This window comes from Anopheles marshallii, chromosome 2, assembly GCF_943734725.1.
Source record: "Anopheles marshallii chromosome 2, idAnoMarsDA_429_01, whole genome shotgun sequence".
NCBI classification, from domain to species: domain Eukaryota; kingdom Metazoa; phylum Arthropoda; class Insecta; order Diptera; family Culicidae; genus Anopheles; species Anopheles marshallii.
This window is the reverse complement of record NC_071326.1, coordinates 11,994,005-12,016,551: the sequence shown is the minus strand read 5'-3', so window position 1 is coordinate 12,016,551 and position 22,547 is coordinate 11,994,005. Positions and strand designations below refer to the sequence as shown.

Below are 22,547 nucleotides of genomic sequence, written 5' to 3'. Positions count from 1 at the left end.
GAGAAACGAGACCAACAAACAAAGGCAAGCAAAACAAAACACAAAAAAAAAGATCACTCAAGAGCAGACTTATCAAGGCGACTTGAAGGGCTGCACAACACAGTACGGTAGCTGCGTCCGTGGTGTGCTGTTTGTATTGGCGTCATATTTGCGCAGACAAATGAGGAGGCTGCAGAGTCGTTGCCCATCTACTGGCAAGGGATTGTTTAGTTGACAATTGTCATCTGGTGCGATCTGGTACGGTTTTGGATTTCGGTCAACCATCATTCGCTTTTATTCGACTTGGAGATATCGCCGTGGCACCGCCCGGGTTTTGTATGCCTCCGATTTTCATCCGCAGACTCGTTCTGGTTCTATTGCAACGAACGCTAGAAGACGCGACCCGGTGCCGGTGACGGGAAAAACTAGTTCCAGCTTGCTACCGGTACCACCGAACGAATAAGCTCTACTAAGCGATGCGAAAACCGTCAACCGTGGAAGGACACGGTCTGTATTGATAATGGTTGCGTTCTGCCGTTGCCTAATGATGCCCGGGATCGGCGAGTTTCCGCAGAAGGAGAATGATGGTGATTGCACCACACCCCGTACACCATTCTAGTACGGGTTTTCGCACCAGCTGAAGGACACACGCTAATGGGTGCGCAATAAATGACACAAACCATTGGATGCTGCAGCAGCGTGTATGTGTGGTTATGAAGTCTTAATTATTTCATGATGCAATCCCCCCCCCCCTCGCCTCTGCCGAACGGGCAATAACGGGCAATGCCTTGGGAGATGGTCTGCAAAGAGCGTCGCTTACAATAAAGTAGTGAGGTTGCAACACTTCCAGTACTAGCAACCGTGGGCCAGCACTATTAATCATGTTCGATACCGTGAGTTCCAATGGATAGACGGTCCAGTGCCGCCGTTGACGAATGATCGACAGTTAATGGAATAAAAAAAAACGGAGACCTTCAATGTAGCAAACTTGCTTGAGGAAGGTCATTATGAAGCGATGTCATCTCGTCGTTTGGTTCATTTGTGTTAAAAATCAGCCACGATACCCAACTTGTCGGCGAACTGTACTTGTGTCGCGACCATAGAAAGTCACTATATGCCCATACGGACCCGTACCGGTGCGCTATGAGAAACCCTTTTGGCACACCAAGTGGAAAAGCCGTCCGTGCTGGAGCTCATAAAAATCATGAAATAAATAATTTATTATCTTGCGACTATGTGCGCGAAAAAAAAAAACAAAACGGCTGATTGCTTTGTAATGGAAATAATCGTATGCAAATATTTGACATTGTGCGCTCGCGAGCGGACGCGAACGGTGGAGTGGATCGCTTTTGCACATTTCCCAAACCGCAGACTCCATAAAAACATAATATGTTGTTTGGTAATAAAAAAAAGAAGGAAGAGCCACTGACGAACCCCCGATCTGGTCACGGAACCTGGTCGGGCAGCACGGTGAACGATAAGCGTAAAAAAAAGCCAAGCGGAAACTTGGTAAACGATGGTGGAACAATATGGAAGCAGTCCCATCAGCAGCGGTACTTGGCTGCTTCTACCATGCCAACAACACACTCACCAATGGCGGGGAGGGGGAACAGACAATTTCTGTACAACTTATGATTATCGTCATCATCATCTTGGTCATGATTCCGGGATTGGAAAGGCGAAAGGAGCGAACGTACATCGGGTGGCATAGACAAGCAGCACAGGTATGCAGCAGTTTACTCGGGTTTAAAGTCTAGGAACTAGCGCCAAAATGTCGATCGTTGAGGAATTGACGGTCCTGCGCTTTGGTACCCGGTAGAGATTCACAAACAGATGGCAGAAGGACCCGTGACAGCCCAGCTCGTGGTTTGTGTCTGAGCAAGTGCCTGTACCGATAGCCCCAGCCATGGGCTGCTGAACGCAATCGATCGCTTCGGATCGGAATGTAGGGGGAAAATATGGCTGGCATTCGCGAGCGTCCGCGATGCAAAGATTCGCTTCTAACCCTCGCTGCGTCCTTTGGTGCAGTTCGTCTCGTAACATGAGTTGTCACTGTGACTGCGGGATGGGGGATGCAGTTCAGGGTTGGTTTTGGTTCGTCCGAATAACAGACACGGAACGGGCAGTGGAATGGCACGATTTTCCAATGAAAACATGAGCTCAGGGTCCAAAAATAGAGGGGGGCGAAAAGGGAGGGGTAGTGGGCAAAAAACAGGACCAAAGGAATCTGAAACAAAGTTCACCCGAGGGAGGGGAGGGATGGAAAACCGGGCGTCTGTCCCGTGAGCGAAGACAATAGATCGAGATTGTTAATTTTTTTACACATACTCACATTTTCCACCCTTGCACTTCATGGTGAAGAGGGAAGCATGGGGAAGGTTATCCCTTTTTGGCCTGCCCGACGAACCCGCAGTGACTTCCATTCACATGTGTGTCTTTGATTGTGTTTCGGGGGCGGTTGGGAACCATTGAACAACTGGATTGTGAGGCGAAAGAGTAAAGTTATGGTTGGCCGGTCCTTTCGGCCCGGTGTGGTGGTATATTGGGATGCGGTCGGGACACGCTTTCCGGCAGTTTCCTGCAGTTGCTGCCGTTGCTGCAAGGAAGGACAAAGGTCGTGAGTAGAGTCGTGCAATTTGATTTAAGGGAGTGTTATATATTTTTATTGATTTCACCCGATAACACCCGATGCATATGACGGTGTGGCTCGTGGGGTTTGTGGTTTTCCACGAATCACACTGACGTTCACTGCACAACCCCGAGAGGCCACGCAGTCTCTCTCTTTCTCTCTCCCACAAGAATGGCCCTCCATGACACTCACACACCTGACCTGATGTTGGGAAGCTGCGCATAAATTTAGTACGCTGTGGATATAAATTATGAGCTTGTGCAATTGTGATCTCCTTTTACGCCGGACAGCTCTGCATCTGCTGCGGGCTCGGGTTTTCCCTCCCCCATAAACGCCGCGACTGCAGTCCGTACCCGAAGGGTTTGCAAACGACGCAAATTGTTATTTTCTCTAAAAAGGAAGATACCAATTGACTAGCGGTGACCGGTCACGTATATGGCGTATTGCAGAGAAAAAAATTATGAAGTGCCGCCGAAGTAAAGTGGACCATCTCAATTCACGTTTCGCGATCGTGCCACCAGTTGCGCGTATGATCCGCGGTTTACATTATAAGCTATATTGTATAAAGATCGCGTCTTATGAAAAAAATCCTGGTCAGGCATGGAAGCTCCACAAGTGATCAAAATCGTTGCGAGAGTTTTAGAGACAAAACAATAATAACCTCGTGACGTATGATGATTCACCACGGAAATGTCAACGGAGCAGCCGTCTGGCAATGGGGCAAGAAATTTAATCATCTTCGACACACACACACACACATCTTTCGTCCAACAGACGACGGGTGTGCGTAGCTCCTCGATTTCATTCGAGCCTATTTCTACCCGGACTGAACGATTATCTTGTAAAACATCTTCCCATTCTAATAACAAAGGCACTAATAGCATGAAATATAATCCTTTTCGAAGCGTGTGCGCGCGCGCGCTCGTTTTTGTGTGTGTGAGCGAGCGCTTTTTCTTCCCGCCGTTCACTACTGCCCCGGGACGGGGAGGGTTCTGCTTCGGTGGTGGAAATTTGCGTGTGCCTTTCGTGGTGAGCACACTGCGCATATGATTGCGCCCCATCGACTGCGCATTATCTGTGGGCAGCGATCTAAATGAGGATCGCTAAATAACGCTAAAACCATTAAGAGATAAATTTTTATCCCATATGTATACGCAGAAGCTGCACACCATCTGTCCCGGGATGGAAACGTGGGTCGATGAAGTGGGGGGAAAAAAAGCGCTTGGATCTTCTACGCTATCCAAACAACAGATATGGTTGAATTACAGGTGATCAGTTTCTGTTTTGTGTGGATCATCATCTTAGACTACAACAAAAAAAAAACCCCTCACAATGAACTTGTGCACATGAGCGTTCAATTGGGATGTAGTTTTTTTATTGTCCCAAGAGCATGTAGAACAGTCGGATTCTATTCGTTGACATTTCACTGTCACTGGCTACGTGGACGTGGACGTGGAATGTGACGGTGTGGCTCCATGATCGTTGGTACGCGCGAAAGGTGCATCGAGTACATGCACTGCTCTCGGGTTGTATGATTGGTGCTCGAACCGTCCGCTGAAGCATGGATAAACAACATGCACTTAAGCAATGCCTCCGGCATACCGTCCCCGTTCCCACCCTGCCCCTCACAAACATCTCGTGTGTGCGTGTTCACTTTCGCTGCACTTAATCGAAGCACGGATGCAGGAAGGAAAGCCAACAAGAAGACACCGTGCCACGGCAGGTGATTAATTTACACGCTATTTGTTTGTTTGAAAATTATTCTGACATGCTGCTCGCTCTGCGGACGCACGTGGTATGGTGTTGTGGTGTTGCACAGACACCGTGGAACCGGCGGAACTTACCGCCGTGTACAAATACACACAGTGATCGAAACGGAAAGTAGGGTGCTCTCTTGTAAACAGTGTATGATGCGTGTGGAACTGTAATTCTGCATCTTCGTTCTAATTGATTCCCAGTGGTACGCCCCCTTGGGTGTGGGGCGGGTGCAGCAAAGTGACAAATGGTTTACGTAAGATCCACGCGAGTCGCGATCCACTCGGCTGTCAGATTTGTTACCGGTGCGTAGTGCGTCATCCGCGCTCGAATGAATCCATTTTGACGGTGGAACTTTCCGCGCAGGGGTCAACGGCACATCTGGGTCAGTTTTGAATTTTTCACTCCCTATGACGCGTATGACGAAACGGTTTCCCAAACCGGCCGACAGCTGACCAGAATCGATCGGTGTTGTCCGAGATTTGATAGTCGTCCAGAGGGGTTTTTCCCCCCCTTAGAGTTTGACAGCCGTGACGTAGATGATAAAAGTGAGATAATTTCTTAATTAGTTTCATGCCTCCTTTCTGTCGGGCTCCACCGGTTGGTGGCTGATGTCGGTCACTATTGGACCCTCTGATCCCCCCCACCTCCCTCGCTGGTCTACGGACTCTCAGGTGGACAAAGCTCCAAGAGCAAACCGTCATCTGTGGCTCTGTTCAAATTCCTTTCCAGGGTCGGTAGCTCGGTTCTTTGAGCAAGTCTTCATCGTCAGATTACGGACCCGATCTGTACCGGGGTTGGGGAGACCCCTCACACCAGACGCTTGATGACCAGGTACCAGATTGTGTATATTGATCGCAAAAAAAGCAGACAAACGAAAACATTCCAATCAGACACGATTTTCATCCCCAGCGCTTTCGGCTACGGTCTCATAACGCATAACATCGCACACATGCGCCCCAGCAAACGCAAACGAACGGCTCGAATGAACACATTCGCCCGCAAAAGATCCACACGCGGGCCATATCTGGTTTCCAGATACATGTGCTCTGTTATGTTTTTGTTTATGTTGTTTGTAGTGGTCGTTTTTGATGTTGTTGTTGTTGTTTCGTACTTGGTTGCTGAATTGTGTTTTCGAACTACCTTTCCCCCTGGGGTCTCTTGCTTCCTTTTGGACACCTCACCCAAAGCGTATGGCCCACCAGAACGAAACGGAACTTTGTATCTCCGGAGGCTCTTGTCTGTTCGGCGGGATCTCCTCTAGCGATCCGTGAAGTTCTCTCTCTCCCTCTCTGGGTAGGTTTGTGTCCATTGTTTAAGGAGAATTTGAAAAATCTCCATCAATACCATTCGTGCCTGTTTATGCCTGCCTTTCGCCCGCTTCTGATCCTCCTTTCCACCCCGGCCCTAATGTCCGAGATGCCTCGTACACCTTCGCTGGAATCGGAAAACCATTAATCATAATACTCGAAGCCGGGGTGAGGTCGTATTTTTTGCGCGGAAGAATCTCACGGCGATGGTGGTTCGGACGGAGCAGGTTCTGTTCTGCCTGTGCTTTGTACGTGAATAATCGAAGATGAACGATCAGGATGTTCGGAGAATTTCAGGTCTTGCGGTAGACGCGCTGGGACCTCACTCAAATCACAGGCCTAAAAATAGACGTAATTTGTTAATTAATATTTGACCTACCTGTTCGCCTAATGATTCACGGGGTCTTCCTTTACGACCCCCAAAACACCATAAAAATAGCATAGAAAAAAGGATTTAAGGGATTCCGAAAGCCACATTTCTGCTCAGAAAAACGAGCTTGAAATCAATTTCATCCAACTGTTGCTCACACCACGACCATTTGCATTCTTTTTCCACTCTTCACACCGCTTGGAACAGAGAGTGTATCCTCGATGCTGGCCAGTACATGCTGCGTCCTGCGCGGAATTCTCGTTCCGTGTAGTCGCGGGGTTCAGGAATGAACTGCATTTACTGCTCGTCCTGGTTGATGGAAGTTTGCGCCCGAAGGCCGAATTCCGGTGCGTCAGGTTTTTTTTTTTTGTTGTTGTTTCTCACGTTTAGGCAACTTAAACGATCTATCAACATGTCAATTAACGCAACATGATTCATCGGGCGAGCGTTTACTGGCTCGCGCCCGGGCATGATCTCGCGTGTAGCTCGCAGCTACACTCTTTAGTTGATGAACGTTTCCCGATGATTGCGTAGGTGAATGGAATGCTTCAATTGAATACTAAAATTGCAAATCTCGGCTTTGCGGTCGGGAGCGTCAGCAATAACCTGGAAGTTTTATAGCACTCTTTTATGTTGGTGTGTAAACAGCGCCCCAAAATGCTATAAACTTTAAATAAACGATATCTTGAAGCGTGGAACAGTGGAACATCTTAATAAAATGGCGTAGCATTGCGTAGTCAGTGTCGTTACGGCACAATGTCACGCACCATCTGCTCCACTACAGCGGACAACTAAATCTACCCTTGGATATACACATTCGGCCAGGAACGGGCTAAATACACAATTTATATACTACGGCACGCAACGTGTGATGGCGTTGAAGCTTAAGAAGGAGCTACCGCTGGAAAGTTGAATGGAAATCCAATTGTTCCAAGGACAAAGGCTCGGAACGATAGGTTTCCTCCAGCAAACGCCAACCGTTCATTCATGTGCTTCTGAGCGGCCGCTCACTCACTCATCGCTCATCTTGCTCACGTTCACGCAATGAAGGGTGAGTTTTTGGTGTCACCCCCTCCGAAACAGAACCGAAACCATCTCTCCCCCCCCAGTGGCAAACGATTTAGTCGAGCGTGCTAGTAGTGGCGTCACAGGGATAGTCACATCATCAGCAACAACCCATCCCAATGCAACCACTCCCGCTTTTCACCGCTCTCACGCCCCCGTACAGGCGAGATCGTTTTTTCCCCTCAATCTCATTAGGAAAATCTAACAGCCCGGCACAATAACACACCAAAATGGCAATGTTTGCGTGACACCAAACACAGATAAATACGCTTTTGGTTGAACATGGCCGTGGAGCATTACTTGGGGCGGGGGTGGGGTTCCCTAACAGAGCGCCGCTTGCTGTTTGGTGAGATGGTGAAAAGTGGGAAAAACCTTCCCCCATCTCGTTCCTAACAAAACGAGAAGTCAAACCGTTCGTTATCTGTTGGTGACACCTACGATCCGTGTAGCGTGGTTGGGAACCACGTATGTTTGTTTGTATGTGTACGTGTGTGAGTGGGAGTTTTAAGGGTTGTATCATGCACACTTGCCAAAACGGTTTTTTTTGCTGGGTGGATCATGGTGTATTAAGCGGCAATGCAAATGGACCGTAGCGTATGCTCACGGTTGTAAGTGTATGCTTACGCGTTTAATGGAGTGAATTCATCCTTGTCGAGTGGAGTGTACACTATGTAAAGCTGCGTTGCGAAGTGGCGTATACTTTGCGGTCCTGTTGCGGTGGACTGGGCGCATGCTTGGCGGGCGCAAGAACACAAACTTTGAACTTTGCACGCGGAATATGGGAAAGTTTCCCATTTTCTTGTGTACGGCAAAGGCAAGCAAAGGTCCGTTGTCTGTTTCCCTTGCTTGCCGGTAGAAACGCTCCTCAAACATCCGCCATTAAAGTTGATAGTCTAATTCATTTCCAGGATTACACGGTGTCGTTGGGCGAGCAGTGGGTTGCCTGCCGCGGGCTCGTAATTCATTTACATTAAATTAATAATGCCTATTGTGACAAAGTTTTCATTAAGACACCCCGCGCACGCAGAGAGCCGGTGAAAGGTGAATAATTTAATTTCAATATAAAAGCCACTGTAATCACAGCGGTAATCATTTTCGGAGCTCTCCAAATCTCTCTGCCGTCGGTGCCGAGCTGCGTATTTGAACCCATCTAAACAGCGATCGGGCGGACGGAGCAACACACGTCGAAAGGACGTTCGGAATGGCGTTTTGGGTGCAATTAAAATGTGCCCGACAGGACGACCTGGTGGTTTGGTCGCCGGTTCTTTGCCGTTCGGTCGATTCTGCGAATTTGCCGCATGGCGGTGTGCGTGGACCAGCTGCTCGGCAACGATCCGTACGGTGCAGCGCGTAATGAGATGAATGATTTAAAATCATATTTTACTACCAGCCAAACCAGCCGGTGTTGTTGACTGGCGCCGGTTTCCGCGAAATTTATGACGATTTTATGATGCTCTGAAAACTGGAAATGGGTTTGTTTTTTTTTTCGGCAAACAGCAACAATCAAACCGTGTGCTGTGGCTGTGGGCACGTCGTCAGTCTCGCTCGTCGTTGGTGCCGTGTTAAATAATGTTGAATACAGCCAGGACCGAAATCCCTAACCGTGGAGCCCTCCCCACTCCTAGCCGGGGGTTGGAAGAATATAATGCAATTTTAAAGCCTTTTCGAGTCAAGGTTAGCTTAGCGTGTGGCACAAAAGGGAACCGTTTTCCACCAATCGGTCACCATCCGTGGTGGCGTTATTTGAAACAAATATTTGGAAACTGCTTTTTTTTGTCCCGGACTAATCCACCATAATGTTACGGTTTAAAGCTACCGAAAAGGCGACCCTTTAGCCCTGTCCATAAATCACTGTCGATCAAAAACTGGCTTTTGAATCTGGATCTGGATCTGGGTACTAGAGCTGGCAGGAATGCTGTTTGACCGAACGTGAATCAGAAGCGGCAAATGTTTGGTCGAAAACATACTGTACAAAGCGAGGTTCCCGATGTTGGCTCCCCAGTTCGGTGGATTCATGCCTTCCCGGCTCACCGGTTGATGTTTGATAAATCCACGCACCAGTCTTTATTTGACATCCGCACGAAACACACGGAGTACTGGTGGAATGGAATGCGTTCCCAATGGGCGCTACCCGACGAACGTTGTCACATTGGATGGAATTGGAATGATTTCCGCTGCATAAAACCTCCACTGTAAAATAAAGAACCACGTCAACCTCCTTCTCCTCCTCCTGGCGGGGATCACATTTCCCCATTTTGGGGTGTACTATACGGCGTTGGAAGGGAGCATCCTCGGTTTTATCGCAGTTCCCGATCGATCCGGTTTCGCTCCTACCCACTGCGGTCATTTGTAATAATTAACGCACACTCATTAATTAACCCTTATCGGGGGCCACTCATCACGATCGATCTCGAAGGTCTCGCGATGTCTCCAAGGGGCAGCCTTATCGATCTGGCAAACTGCTGGCGCTTTCCCGAACGGTCCCGAACACCTTGCCCGGGGTATCGGTTCCCCCAAGGGAAGCAAGGAATTCCCTCGATCTCGACGACACGATAAGAGGGTGCGCCAGGGTTCCACGTTGACGCCACACTTTGTCTTGCCACGGGGGCTAGTCGACGTCTTTTCCCCCGGGGCGTGTTCATTCCGCTGCCAGCGCACACGCGCGCACAGTTCGCTGGGAAGCATCGCCGCACCAACCGGCAAGACATTCCGATTAAAGGCAAGATGAATCTCGTCAAATTAAGATGAAGATTACGCGTTCGTTCGAATATTAAGAGACAATAATTTCGGAAACGGTTAATTTGTACGTCTTTTCCCCGGTTTTGCTTTGGTTCTGTCCGGTCGTCTTCTCCCGTTCGCTTTCGTGTTCGGTGTTGTTCGATCGATGAGCTGCCGCTCGGTAAGCTCCGGAAAGGATTATACACTCCCGTGGGCCGACGCTCACGGTTCTGGGTAATTTTTTTTTCCTCCCTTATTTTGTTTCGGTTTTATGTAACACTGGCGTCAAATATTCAAATGAGTAAGCCTAACCATGGATGCCCAGATAAATGGGATGGACCTAGGGCAAGGGATTAATTGTGTCGGGGCGCCCACTTTTCGTGTGGAGTATCGCTTTACATACGCATTTTCGGCCTGGTTCGCATTAGGTGAACGATGGAGAACATTTAGACGGGCGTTAAATTCTTTTCAATGTACCAAACACGGCTCAAAAAGGACCCAGAACAGACACGCAAGCGAGAAAGAACGATCCAGTGGTGGATGGTTTAATTAAAATTATTTCAAATCTATCCATCATTCTACGTGGCTCGTAGCTTGTAAGGTAAACAGCCAGTTGAGTTTCACAATTTAAACGATTTATTTCAATAAGCAAAATCAATCTGTCTTACCGTAATCCTTCCTTACCCAGCGCTGTTTGGATGGAAAATACAAAGACAGCGTATGTGAGTGTGAGCCAAACGTACATTGGCAACAAACCGAGGCCAGAAGAATGCACTCCCTGCTGCACGTCACTGCGGACGATGCGTGTGATTATATGCTCGCAAACACGTGCGAGAATATTGAAGGAAAACAAATAAAAACTTCTGCCCGCAAAGGGGTGGCACAGGGTAAAAAATGCGACGATTCACACCCTTTGTGCGTACTGCAAGCAGCCGGAACACGGACGTAGTCAGCTTTGCAATGGCGGTGACTTACGGGGGAAAACGTCTCAACAAAATCAAGCTAGTTGAGGGAGACAAATCCTGGATAACATTCATTTCTGTTTTTGCGGTGGGTGGGTACAACATCTGAATCTGAATACATAATAAACGGTTTTCGGTTCGGTTCAACCACTGCACGTTTCGTTCGTCGAGCATGATGTTGATTCTGGGCGCGGGGAGAACTTTCCTTCGATGGCAAGTGTCGCTGACAAACGTTGACTCGCATTGCCGAAGGAATCAAGCGGAAGGATCGAAAGAGCCGTTTGACTTTAATAAAAACCGTTTTGCGGATGATATATAATCATAACGCTTATAGTCGCAGGAAAAGCGAACCTTTTGCCACGAAGCCCTAGCATTCGTATTCGGTACCGGCGATACGAAGACGGTTTGGGAATATAAAGTGATTATTTGGTGGAAAGTTTATTGACTGTAACGACAACGGCTAAGGCAGCGCGAACGATAGTCCGGAATAAGGATGTTTCTAGCAGGGACTTTCAAATGCGGGTGTCGTTTTTTTTTGTTGGTTCTTTGTGTGACTTGGTTTGGGAAACTATTAAAAGGATCAACGATTCTCGGGTCCTGACCGGTGCTCGTCAAACCCGGCGGTAATGGTGATCTGTGGAAGCATTAAACCGCGGCAAAAAAAAAACCGTGCACATAAACGAATGAATGGAGGCAATGGACGACGTTGAGCAAGCGAAAGGAGTCGAAGAATAGCGTACTTGTCAAATCATTCGAAAATTATTTATTACCTTAATCGTCGTCTACCACCTATCTGGTGCAGAAGCCAAGAGGTGGCTTATCTGCCACAAACGCGCGCGCAAAAGAGATAGAAAAGCGCCCATCAAAAGGGGATAAAGATCATCGAACTAGCCTAGAATGAGGCCGATAGTTTTTCGTGTACGTCGAGCCGTTTAATTTCCTGCAGCCTGTCGTTGTCGTCCGGAGCATGGCTTTGCTTTCAATAATTTATGCTGGGAACCAACCTCTGGGTAACTGCGCCCTTGCGTTAAGCACCGTGGCCCTCGGTGCCTTCGATGCCATTGGACAAACATATTAAAGTGATCATTTATTACGACCCGTACCCTTGGCCATCCTGTATCAATCCCGATCGCGCGGGATTGTGTTCGCTTTTGTGAAATCCCGGCTGACAGTTTTATTTGGGAAGAAAAAGGTTAAGTATTTTTATATTTTGGTAACAATTTCCTTTGTGTGGTTCGAGAGACAGAGAGTATGTGAGAGAGAGAGAGTAAGGGTAGAAGTCGAATGTTAGGGAACCTGCCGTCCTCGATCGATTTGATCGTGAGGAGCGCGCACCGTACGCAACGTTCGATCAATTCCTTTCAAAGGCAATCGTTATCCTCCCTATTTTTTTCGATTCTCTACAAAACAGTCATTTCTGTTAGATCGGGAAGGAACGTTAGGCTTTAAGAGGGCGGATAGATATGAATAAAAATAATCCATTTAATTTGGAAATAAAGTGTTGCATCTTGCGAGCAGATAAATTTTTCCGAAGAACATTTATGACTGTTCTGAAGATTATTATGAGCTTTGAAAATTGTCCCATCGCACTGGTAAACGGGACGTTGGACAGGTTTCCTTCCAGCTTCTTTCTCAGGATACTGAGCGCAGAAGTTTGTTAAGGACCAGTAAAATCGAGCTCTGTTGCTCGGTGTTCTCATGCGTCGTGTGAGTCAGCAGCTGAAAGCAGGATGCGGACATTAGCATCGCTGGAACAGTCTTGTGGAAGCAAATCCGGTATCCTTTGCCTGTAGATTCTTGGAAAATTTCCATAAGATTCCGTTGCAATTGTTGCATTTGTTGCAGCACGAGCTCTTGGCCGTGTACCTGGCGAAGATGACCTTCATGGGCGATATGCGAAGAAGGAAAGTAGTATAGACACAGAAACAGCTAAGCACAAGAAGAGATAGAGAGGGAAAGAGAGAGAGAGTGAGCTCTGACTGACTAATTTTTCCTTCCAAAGACTCATAAATCCATTGAAATCGAAATACGCAAGCCCTGCGTGAAGGAGGGCTCTGCTGCAATCCCGAGGAAGGTCACATTCCACAATGAGAGACAATATTGCAAAAAAAAACAAGCGGGATGTGCACAACCAACAACACACACATACACAGGCGCAGAAGGAATAACATGGTCATGCAAGCAAAATTCTGGGACTCGTCATAAATATCATACCGAGCCTTGGCCCGGGCTCAGACTCGTCGCCCGACCATAAATTCTAGCCTCATCGTCGTCCTTTCCTGGCGCAACTTCCAAAGGTCCTCCCGACCGGTTCATGCAATGTGTGTGTGTGTGTGTGTATGGCCAGCCTGACCCACCGACTGTGTTGGTTCCTGCCTTCCTCGAAAGGCATTCGAACTATGCTCGAACGATTCGCTTTGGTTTGGGCCTTCGTTGTCCAGTGTTGATCGAGTTGGGATTCCGAGCACTCTCACCCAGCCCGTAGGATTTGTTCGCACTCTTCGCTTCGGTATTGGCGTGTTTCTTTTTTTTTCGCCAAATTTATGATTTATGGATGTAGCCGTTTTTTTGCCCTTGCCATGCACGGGGTGGAAACTACGATTTGAATATCGCATGTGATGGAAAGGCACGAGGTCGTGGTACACGTGGAACTCCGTGCCAGGTTTTGTTTTGTTTGGTCGCTGTAATAAACAGTGTTCGATCGCTGATATCACTTGATGAATATGGGTTTGTGAAAATGAACGGCAAACCATGCGGAACGAGATGAAAGGACAGAACTCGATGACAAAACACTCTCTGCGCCCCCACCCCTCCCCCCGCTATCCAGAAGTGGACGGACGCGTCTTAATAGCATGCCCACTAAATGATGTTTGCAGCCTCGCAGAACTGCAGCAAACTACTCCTATTGTTCATGTTAACATCATGTACACGTACCACCACGACAACGACGATGACGAACGACTCGAACGCAACTGTCAAAGCCAAGCGCAATCGCAATCGCCCCAAGATCCCATTCCGTACGTTCCGACATGGTCGTGCGAGATGGTTGAAATAATTTTTCAACTCAATTTCCAAGTTTCCGACCGCTTACTAACGCATCGTTTCATTCCGTTTCTTCCCTTTACCGGTGATTTACAGGTGAAAAGCCGTTCAAGTGCGAGCATGAGGGATGCGATAGGCGATTCGCTAATTCATCCGATCGAAAGAAACATTCACACGTCCATACATCTGATAAGCCGTATAACTGTCGTGTTAATGGTTGTGATAAATCGTACACTCATCCATCATCGCTGAGGAAACACATGAAGGTAAGTGTCAGTCGTCTCGTGTCTGCCCATTCTCGGGCCATGCACCAAAAAAAAAAAAAAAACCGGCCCGCCGATTGCCACGCAACGTACAAGACGCGAGTTCCCTCGCTTCCATTCGCTGTTTCCTTGTTTCGCTGGAACGATGAATAAAAGTGGCCGTACAACAAGCAAACCGTTCGCTATGTAAAACAGCAGAAAGTACCGAGGAAGGCAGGCAGAGAGCGTTCAACGAGTGAAAAATAAATTGTCCGAGATCCAGCGGGTCCGATAGAGACGATGATTTTTTAACTCGCACACGCACGCCAGGTCACGCCGTTCCGCATGCCCTTTTCGGTTCCTGTTTCCAGTTTCCCATTGTCTTGTTGGGCGGGTGTTCACATTCAATTCTCACGTTTATTTGTTGTTGGTTAGGTGCTAAGCTTTTCGTTGCTCGTTGCTAGAATTACCAGTGTCTAACTGTTCCGCTTTCCTCGTACGCTTTCCATCTCTGCAGGTCCACGGAAGTTTGGGCGAGAAGTCTCCATCACACAACTACGACAGTGACGGCGAGGAGTCGAGCTCGGAGAGTGTCATCTCGGGCGGCACTCAAACACCACCATCGATTGGCCGATTGCACGACACGCACGGTCACAGTTCGCACGGTTCGAGCAAGCTCAGCGCGACCGCCGATTCCCTCCACGGCAACAACAACAACAACAACAGTAGCAGCAGCAACAACAACAATACGAGCGGAACTGGCAGCAGTGCCGGTAACAATAGCACCTCCAAGTCTAGCCTTCTCTCGCCGCCGCTCAGTGGCAGTGGGGGCGGTGCCACCGGCAACAGTGGCACGTCATCCTCGACATCGTCGTCGCATCTTAGCCAAAATCAACACCACAGCCTGCATTCGTCGCACCATTCGCACCAGCATCATCTCGCGTCGTTGCAGAACCACGCGACAAGCCTTGCGCCTCCACCACCGCAGCTACCGCTAACGCCGGCCTCCTCCGTGTCACCGCAGGCGACCACCCCGTCCTCGATGCTGGTGGGGCACCACCACAACCACCACCTGCTGTACCACCACCCGCAGCACCACCCGAACGAGTGGTACTCCCCAACGCCACCCGCCGGACCGGACACGATGAATCATCTGAACCACTTCAGCCACCACCACCATCACCATCTGGTCCATCACGGACCGACGACGGCCTATTGAGACTAGCTGCTGCTGGAGGAGCTGTGCTTTAATTACTAAGCATCCGGGTGCGATCGATCTCCCGTTGCCCTTCCCGTTAGGGGGAGAGGAGAGGAGGGGAGGGAAGGGAAGGGGGGATGCCTGTCACAACGGGAAATGCAATCGCTGTAGTAGCAGTAGCGCAAAATGTCAAACGTCTTATCAGCTCCTCAATTTCGGCCCGATAGAGTGTCCCCCGAGTCGCTCTGTCGGGGCAAGGAACAACTCCACCAAGCATACAATATACCAAAAAAGCAAAAAAGTGAAGAACGAAGGTAACAAACAGCATGAACATATTTACCTTTTCCCCCAATCAACCCGCCTCACGGGCTTGAGGGGTTCGCCTAACGGAGGATGGAAGTGTACGAACATACCAATTCATACTGATACCATTTTGTGCCTGTATCAATAATTACCGCTGAAAATGGCTAACAACACCGGTTAGCGTTTGCAGGCGGGCCGGGATGTTCAACGGAATCAGTTTAGTGTGCAGCTCGCTTTGCTCCTGGTGTTTTCTTTTCGAAGCGCTTTCGCTAGACGAGACCACGGCAAAGGCGGCTTCTCTCGTAGCTTAAATCTTTATGGTGTCCGCTCCACAAACTCCGGAGCGCTCCGGAGGGCGGACGGGAACTAAGTAATGCAACATTGTGCTGAAGTAAGTGATGAGAAGCAGCGTTAGTGTTACTGGCCGTGCTCGCTTCAACAGTTGTTGGAGCACCGCTTCGAGGGGCCACCCTTATTGCTGCTCGGTGACGAAAGCGCGATACACGTTATATGTGTGATATATATATATGTATTCATGTTCGGTTAGAACTGTAAATAGCGAAGGACATTGTGTGTAAAGATGTGCAGCGGGCAGATGGCTGTTTGGTGCGGATTGTTTTTGGTAGATCCAGACACAAACCAGAACACACTACCTTCGAGCCGGCGATCGTGGACTCCAGCTATTTGCCACCTGTTTCGGGGCTGTTGCCGCACAAAAAACACGCTAACCGGCAGCACACGGGATTGTCGATGTTTTAAACAAAGATGCAAAGATTTAGTTTAAGTTCCGGGAGCGAGAACCATTCGCTCGCTCTCGCGCGTCGTCTAGCGCAAGATGGCCGTTGTACTTACGCGGTGTGTACAGTTGTTCTAAGGGCGGGTAGTGCTTAAGGGTATTTAAAAAGATGCATAGTGAAAATGTATTACGGCAAACATGTAGCGTAGAGTACAATAGCGAGGATAGCGCGGGACAATGTTTACAGTAAGGACCAAAAAGGTGTGGAAAAGTTTCTGTTGTGATGAACACGTTGGCGAGTGCTGCTAGAGAATCGGACCGAACGCGTATTCTGTTAACGTTTTGTCGGCGAAGACGTGGTGGCGATGTTTGCGCAGTATCTGTATATGGTTCTGTGAACGTTGTTGCGATCAAACAAGCGCAACATTTTCATCCACCCGAGGCAATAATATGATGATGCGGACGGACCTTGGGTGCGAATGTGTTTAAGGTGGAATAGTCCAAATCGATACGGTGCGCAGGAAGAGGTTAGAGTATATCCAGAAGATTAAAGCAAAACTATTACTACTAAACAAAATGGCGAGCGGTTTGAGAAGCGAGAGGGAAGGAAACTTATCGAAAATAAAATATGTGAAAATTATAGTTCAACAATGGGTGTTGTGCGGTTACTTCACTGCCGTTTCACTGCGCTCATCCGAAATGGTGTGGTGTGTATAGGTGGGCAATCAATCTTTTCTACCCCTTGATGCGTGTCGATGATAACGAGCTTGTAAAGGGAGAGCATTTCACTAGCCACAGCAAATGGACGGCCACTACAGTACGGAAAATGGTCAGCGGCTTGGTCTGGTGACTCCCACAAACCGTGTGTGTGCGTGTCCGAAACGGTTTCTAACCGATGTGCGACTTCTATTTCCCTCGTTACCGGGCACGAAAGCTGCTTGTTCCAAATTTACCCCATTGCGGACACAAAAACGTGAAGTTATGGTCTTGTTTTATGAATATTTAATTAATTATATGCTCATATTCATAAATATTAATTCCATTTTTCTTTCCTTCTTCGCTCGCGCACCGGATTGAGCGCGATCGTTTCGTTTTTCAGCTTGATCGTTGATCTAAACCGAAGTTCTACTACCATCAGAGCGCAGCCAGTTTCGTTCTGGTTCAATCCGAGCACTCGGTGGGTCGAGGAAGGTGTAAGGATCACCGAGAGTAGGGCGCGCTACACCGTCGTTGAGTGTGTGATTATCCGCAGGAAAAAGCGCTCGCTGTCGCTTGATGATTTTGTATTATTTTTATCAATAAATTAGTCGCCTTTTTGGGGCAGTGTTTGAACCACTCGTTTCCCGCTTGTGGTGCACTTCTAAACCGTTGCAACACTTCGTAAGCCATCGCGCTTATCTTATTACCTGGCCGGAGATCGTGCAGGAAGAGAACGTGGTGGAAAACATAGAAGGTGGCGGACGATTTCCACCCTGTTTTAATTTTTTAAATCATTTGACCAGTTAGCACCGGAGCAGGAAGAACATGCCAACGGCCACAGTGAAGAGAATGAAGATCAAACCGAAGAAAAGAAACGATTCATTCCGGGTCGGTGGGGAATATTGGCTTCGATGCTGGAGAGATGTCGAGACACGTACGGACGGTTTCGAACTCTGTAAAGTCCTCGAGAATTCGAATTCACGCGAGATTCTCGACAACTTCGGACTCACTTCGCACCCGTTCAGACATCGTCTCCGAAGCTGTGGGTGCCAACGACAGCGACAGCGACGAAAGGAATCGGACCGGAGGGCGGACGAACGCTTGGACCCCGAAACGAATTATGACAGATAAAATATTTATAATTATAGAGTGTTCGTTTTATGATGTTTGTTTGTGATCGTTTACAATTTTTTTCTCTCTCTACCTTCGTTCGGTGTTGTCGTTGTTTTTTTTTCCGTGTCTCTCCCTCGTCCGCTTGTTGTCATTTGATTGCGCGTTATTCCACCCCCGAAAAAACGGTCGGTGTTTCGGTTCTGGCTGGCCAGAAACCCACCGTCGTCGCCGTCTCGATCGTCATCGTGATCGTCGGGAGCTGCAGATGACAACGGATAAGCTGCACGATCGGCACGCAGCTAGGGCGCGGGGCTCGAACGAAACGAATTCCCGAAATGAAATATTTAAATCGTTTTGTATCATCCATAAGCCAGCGCGGAACGATTAATCGTGCACGGTTGCAGGTTTGATGGGGGAGGGGTGGGTGCCAGGGGCCGGTTGAGGAACAGCGAACAAAATATCATAAGAAACCACCACACAATCTTATGTTCGGGACGAGCCATTTCGAGAGCCTGTGGTCGGTTGGTTTTTGCTAATTTTGGTTGCATGCATATAGCCTACGAACTATCGGCGGAGCAAGCCGAACCGGGCGGCCAGTACCCGAGTCAAGGCCACGATTTGAGCAAAATCAAGACACTAAACTAAATCATCTCGCACCGATCAGCGAGTGGATCGGGGTGGAAGGGGATGCGGGGTGGAAGCAACGATATGCAACCCGACAGCGACCAAACACAAAACGCAACCTTAAATGGTGCCTTATTATTCACGTTGGGAGGAAATTTATTAGATGCGATTTGTGGCCCAGGGATTAAAAATAGACCGCGGATCATCTTCTTCCGCGGTTAGCGCATCATTCGATCGCTTGGGCACAGTAAGCCAACACAGCAATTACTGCGGCGCACTCACTCACGTATAAAAGGGACGCTTAATCAGGCGGAGGTCTTAAACTTTAATTGAGCGTCGACGTTGCGCACGTTGCGACTTTATGCACCTTGCGCGTGTGGTAATGTCCCCCCATCCCCCGGACCGGGAGATGCAAAGGTGTACGCGTCGATTAAGCGTTTATCTCCGGTTACAATCGAAGAAACCAGAACCGTTCGATTGATTTCTGGTTCCCTCCCGGGTTTGTGTGCGCCTTCGGGTGGAAACTTTCGGCGTGGTTAAAAATACCGTTCAGGGGCGAAGAAAGGAACCGGGTAATGCTTTAGGAATAGCGCGGGACAGAGCAACATTAACATAAATATGAATATAAAATATAATTTATGAAAATTATCCTTGTCATAACCTGTTCTCAGCTACGTTCATTCACTTATGCTTTCCGCTGCTTTTATTATCTACGAAATGTCTCCTGGCCTTTTTTTTTCAGTGTGTGCTCAAAATGTCGTAGTGTTGCTTGTTTAGCGGCAAATCACATAAAAATGGCTCTGTTTCGTGCTCTTCCCATCCTTAGATCGCGCGATACACGCCGTTTCTAGTAATAGTTTTACCTCTATGCACCAGCTAGCTGCTTTGGCGCGTTTTAGTATGCCTGTTTTGCCCTTGCGGGATAGTTTATGTGACGTTCATGGCACAAAGTGTGCCCGTGGTACGGGAAGTTGGGTCCGTGGGTTGTGTGCGACACACCGGTGACATTGTCGATGATCACACTGTCGACTGTCGGCCAATCCAATTTTTGCTAATGAGGTGTTTGACAGCGTGGCGAAGTTGAGTCCGGCAGTGAGACGGTACAGAATGAAAAGTTAAGGAATGTTTAATATGGGCATCATTTCTAGAGGAAATTGTACGATCCGAGCGATTAAATTGGCTAAGATCGATCGAAGACACATTATGAAATTGGAGATCTCTCATGTTTATTAATTACTGTTTGCTCATATTTCTCCACTTTATACCACTTTGCGTTTCAAATCAGTAGTACGTTAGTTAAAGTCTAATTTGTCACTGGAATCGTTCTCCACACATAAAAAGCGCCCCTCTTCTGTTTGCATACAATTCTTTAATCGTTTCAATGAGTCACTGATGACTGCTTTCCGGTACTGTGCATGATCGCGTAATCAAAATGTTTGACGTGGACGGTATTGGTCTGACCCCAGCTCGGGAACCCGGAAAATAACCGACCCGTATCATTCTTAACCCTATTACAAATGCTCAAACGGTGAAGAGGCCTTGTGCGCATTTCAAGAATCTCGAAAGAAAAGGGGCCATCAGTGCACTGTGCAGGAAAGTGCTTAATTTAATCATGTTTTATCGTAATCGTTAAATTTGAAACCGACCTCACCGAGTACAAATTGCGGCCGCGTGCACTGACCATGATGGGAAGCATAAAAAAAAGCTAGGGCAACGGGGAATTGTCTTGCTCCGTAGACACTCGGGCCATATACCACCAGACGGGTAGAACGATCGTGCGATTGCAAGAAAAACAATGTAACGAAATGTGCATTTTTGCGATAAAACAATTAGCATACAAAACCACTCCGTATCGTATTGTATTTATATTGCAGTGGCGTGCTTTAGTTGTAACGCAACGATCGTTTGCATTACCAAGCGTACTTGGGTAACGTACGCAAGGTGATGAACCCATTGCTTGATAGCATTTGGTGTTATCATCACCAGAAAGACGTGAGCTGCATATTGATGATAGTGAATTAAATGGAATTTTCTGCGCAAGCACTTTCGAGCACAAAAATTGGCTTATCAGCAACATTGAATCCATTTTCAGTCAATTCCTTGGAGAAAACATTGTCATTTACTTTAGCATGTCTTTCCTGTTCGCTGTCAGAATTCTTAACCAGCTCAATGACTACTAGATTTCCGATATTTTAACTAGAGCGCGAGAAATGCCGATATTGAAGCGTTTTGCTACCGCTTCCCCAGATTTAAGACTTTTTTGCCGAAATCACACATTTCCCCTATGTAAATTGAAGAAACAACAGAGGAGAATATAAATGACCAATCCAGCAGCCAGATACTGATGAGGCAACAAGCACCAGGTAGCTTTCACTCTCAAGTAAAACACCAAAATAGATTTAATAGATCTCCAGCGCATTAATCGTGTATCCACAGAGAAGAGCGCTAGTAGATCGAACTCGAACTGGAAGAAGATTCCAAAAACGATCACGATTGAGACACTGTGTCTAAGCTTGCAACATAGCTTGTGTGTGTGTGTGTTTTGGCAGTAAATTAATCGGTTTAAAATCTTAAAATAATTGTGAAACGATTTTTACAAATTTACAACAGACCACAGGCGCAATAAAACGTTCCCCGTAGAATCACAGAAACACAAACAAGTGAGGATGAAGTGATGCTCATCAACATAAATTAGTCAGCCCAGTGTGGCCAAAGGTCGTCGGTGGGGCCAATTTTCATTCACAAAACTCTGCCGAATGGTTAGGAATGAGACTGATCGCGCAACCACAACCCGTGATGAAGCATCCAATCATCCGCGTGATCCGATGATGATAATGAACATTTATGGGCGTCTCCAGCCCCGAGTGTTCGGGGCTTACCCGATGAAATATGGCAAACGGAAATAGCTCCACTCCCGGCCGCACGATTGTTTGATTGTTTGTCCGTTTGTTAATTCTTTCTCAATCAATTCATTGAATGTTCCATTTGATTTGCGTGATCAGCATCTTCTTTTCACACGCTCCCGAGAGTCTCTTTCACCGTGGACATGAGTGGGGGGAGGGGGAGGTGGGGCGAAACATTCATTCACAAACTCAATCCTAGAGCTAGCGCTGTAGCCTGCCAAATGGGCGTCCGAGTCTTGTCGTTTTGTCACAATAAATCCAACCACCATTCACCGCATAATACCGTTTTATGGTTGTTTAAAGTGTCGTTTCGTTCCGTCAGCGGCAGCTCCCACTATCGGACGTCGGTACCTAACGAACAGACACTAGCTACGAATTGGACGCTGACATCAAGCTGCTATTCTGCCAGATTATCTTCATTTCCGCTAGATGGCGCGCCGCCATTGTGTTGTAGTAAGCGCAAAAGACAAAACAAGACGCAACAACGAAAAAAGAAAACACCAGAACAGGAAAACTTCTTGTCCGCTTTACAGTCGTCAGTTCCCCTGACCCCGTGGTTAGGATTCTTGTCAACTCGTCGTTGTCGATATATAGGGTAGAAATTTATTGACGGTTTTTATGGTGAACATCGAAACGACTTGTATACACACATAAAACCCGGAGTACGAGCACTCACACTGCTGCTGCACCGGTTAAAAGGGAAGCTGGCACAGAACTGAAAGCTCCTTGGAAGGCAACCGGCTCAGAAAGCGCTCGCACACGGTTCCCAGCGGTCGTCCAGTTATTGGATGGGACGAGAATTGGGGGACCTCGTCGGGATTGGGCCAGCTCGTCTGGGACATTCTGGGTGTAGCGACAAGCGACCGAAAACACTCCGCGACACTCTGCGGAACAGCACA

General features: G+C 47.9%; 1 protein-coding gene across 1 annotated transcript in view; it reads left to right on the top strand.

The window, feature by feature from the left end:
* The window catches only part of LOC128719921 (pair-rule protein odd-paired), a 32,043-nt gene extending 16,752 nt beyond the window's left edge, over positions 1-15,291 (top strand). Inside the window, exons 2-3 of the mRNA XM_053813564.1 lie at positions 13,927-14,096; positions 14,590-15,291. Coding sequence (XP_053669539.1) covers positions 13,927-14,096; positions 14,590-15,291 — 872 coding nt within the window. The remainder of the gene's footprint in view (positions 1-13,926; positions 14,097-14,589) is intronic.
* Positions 15,292-22,547: the final 7,256 nt, after the last annotated feature.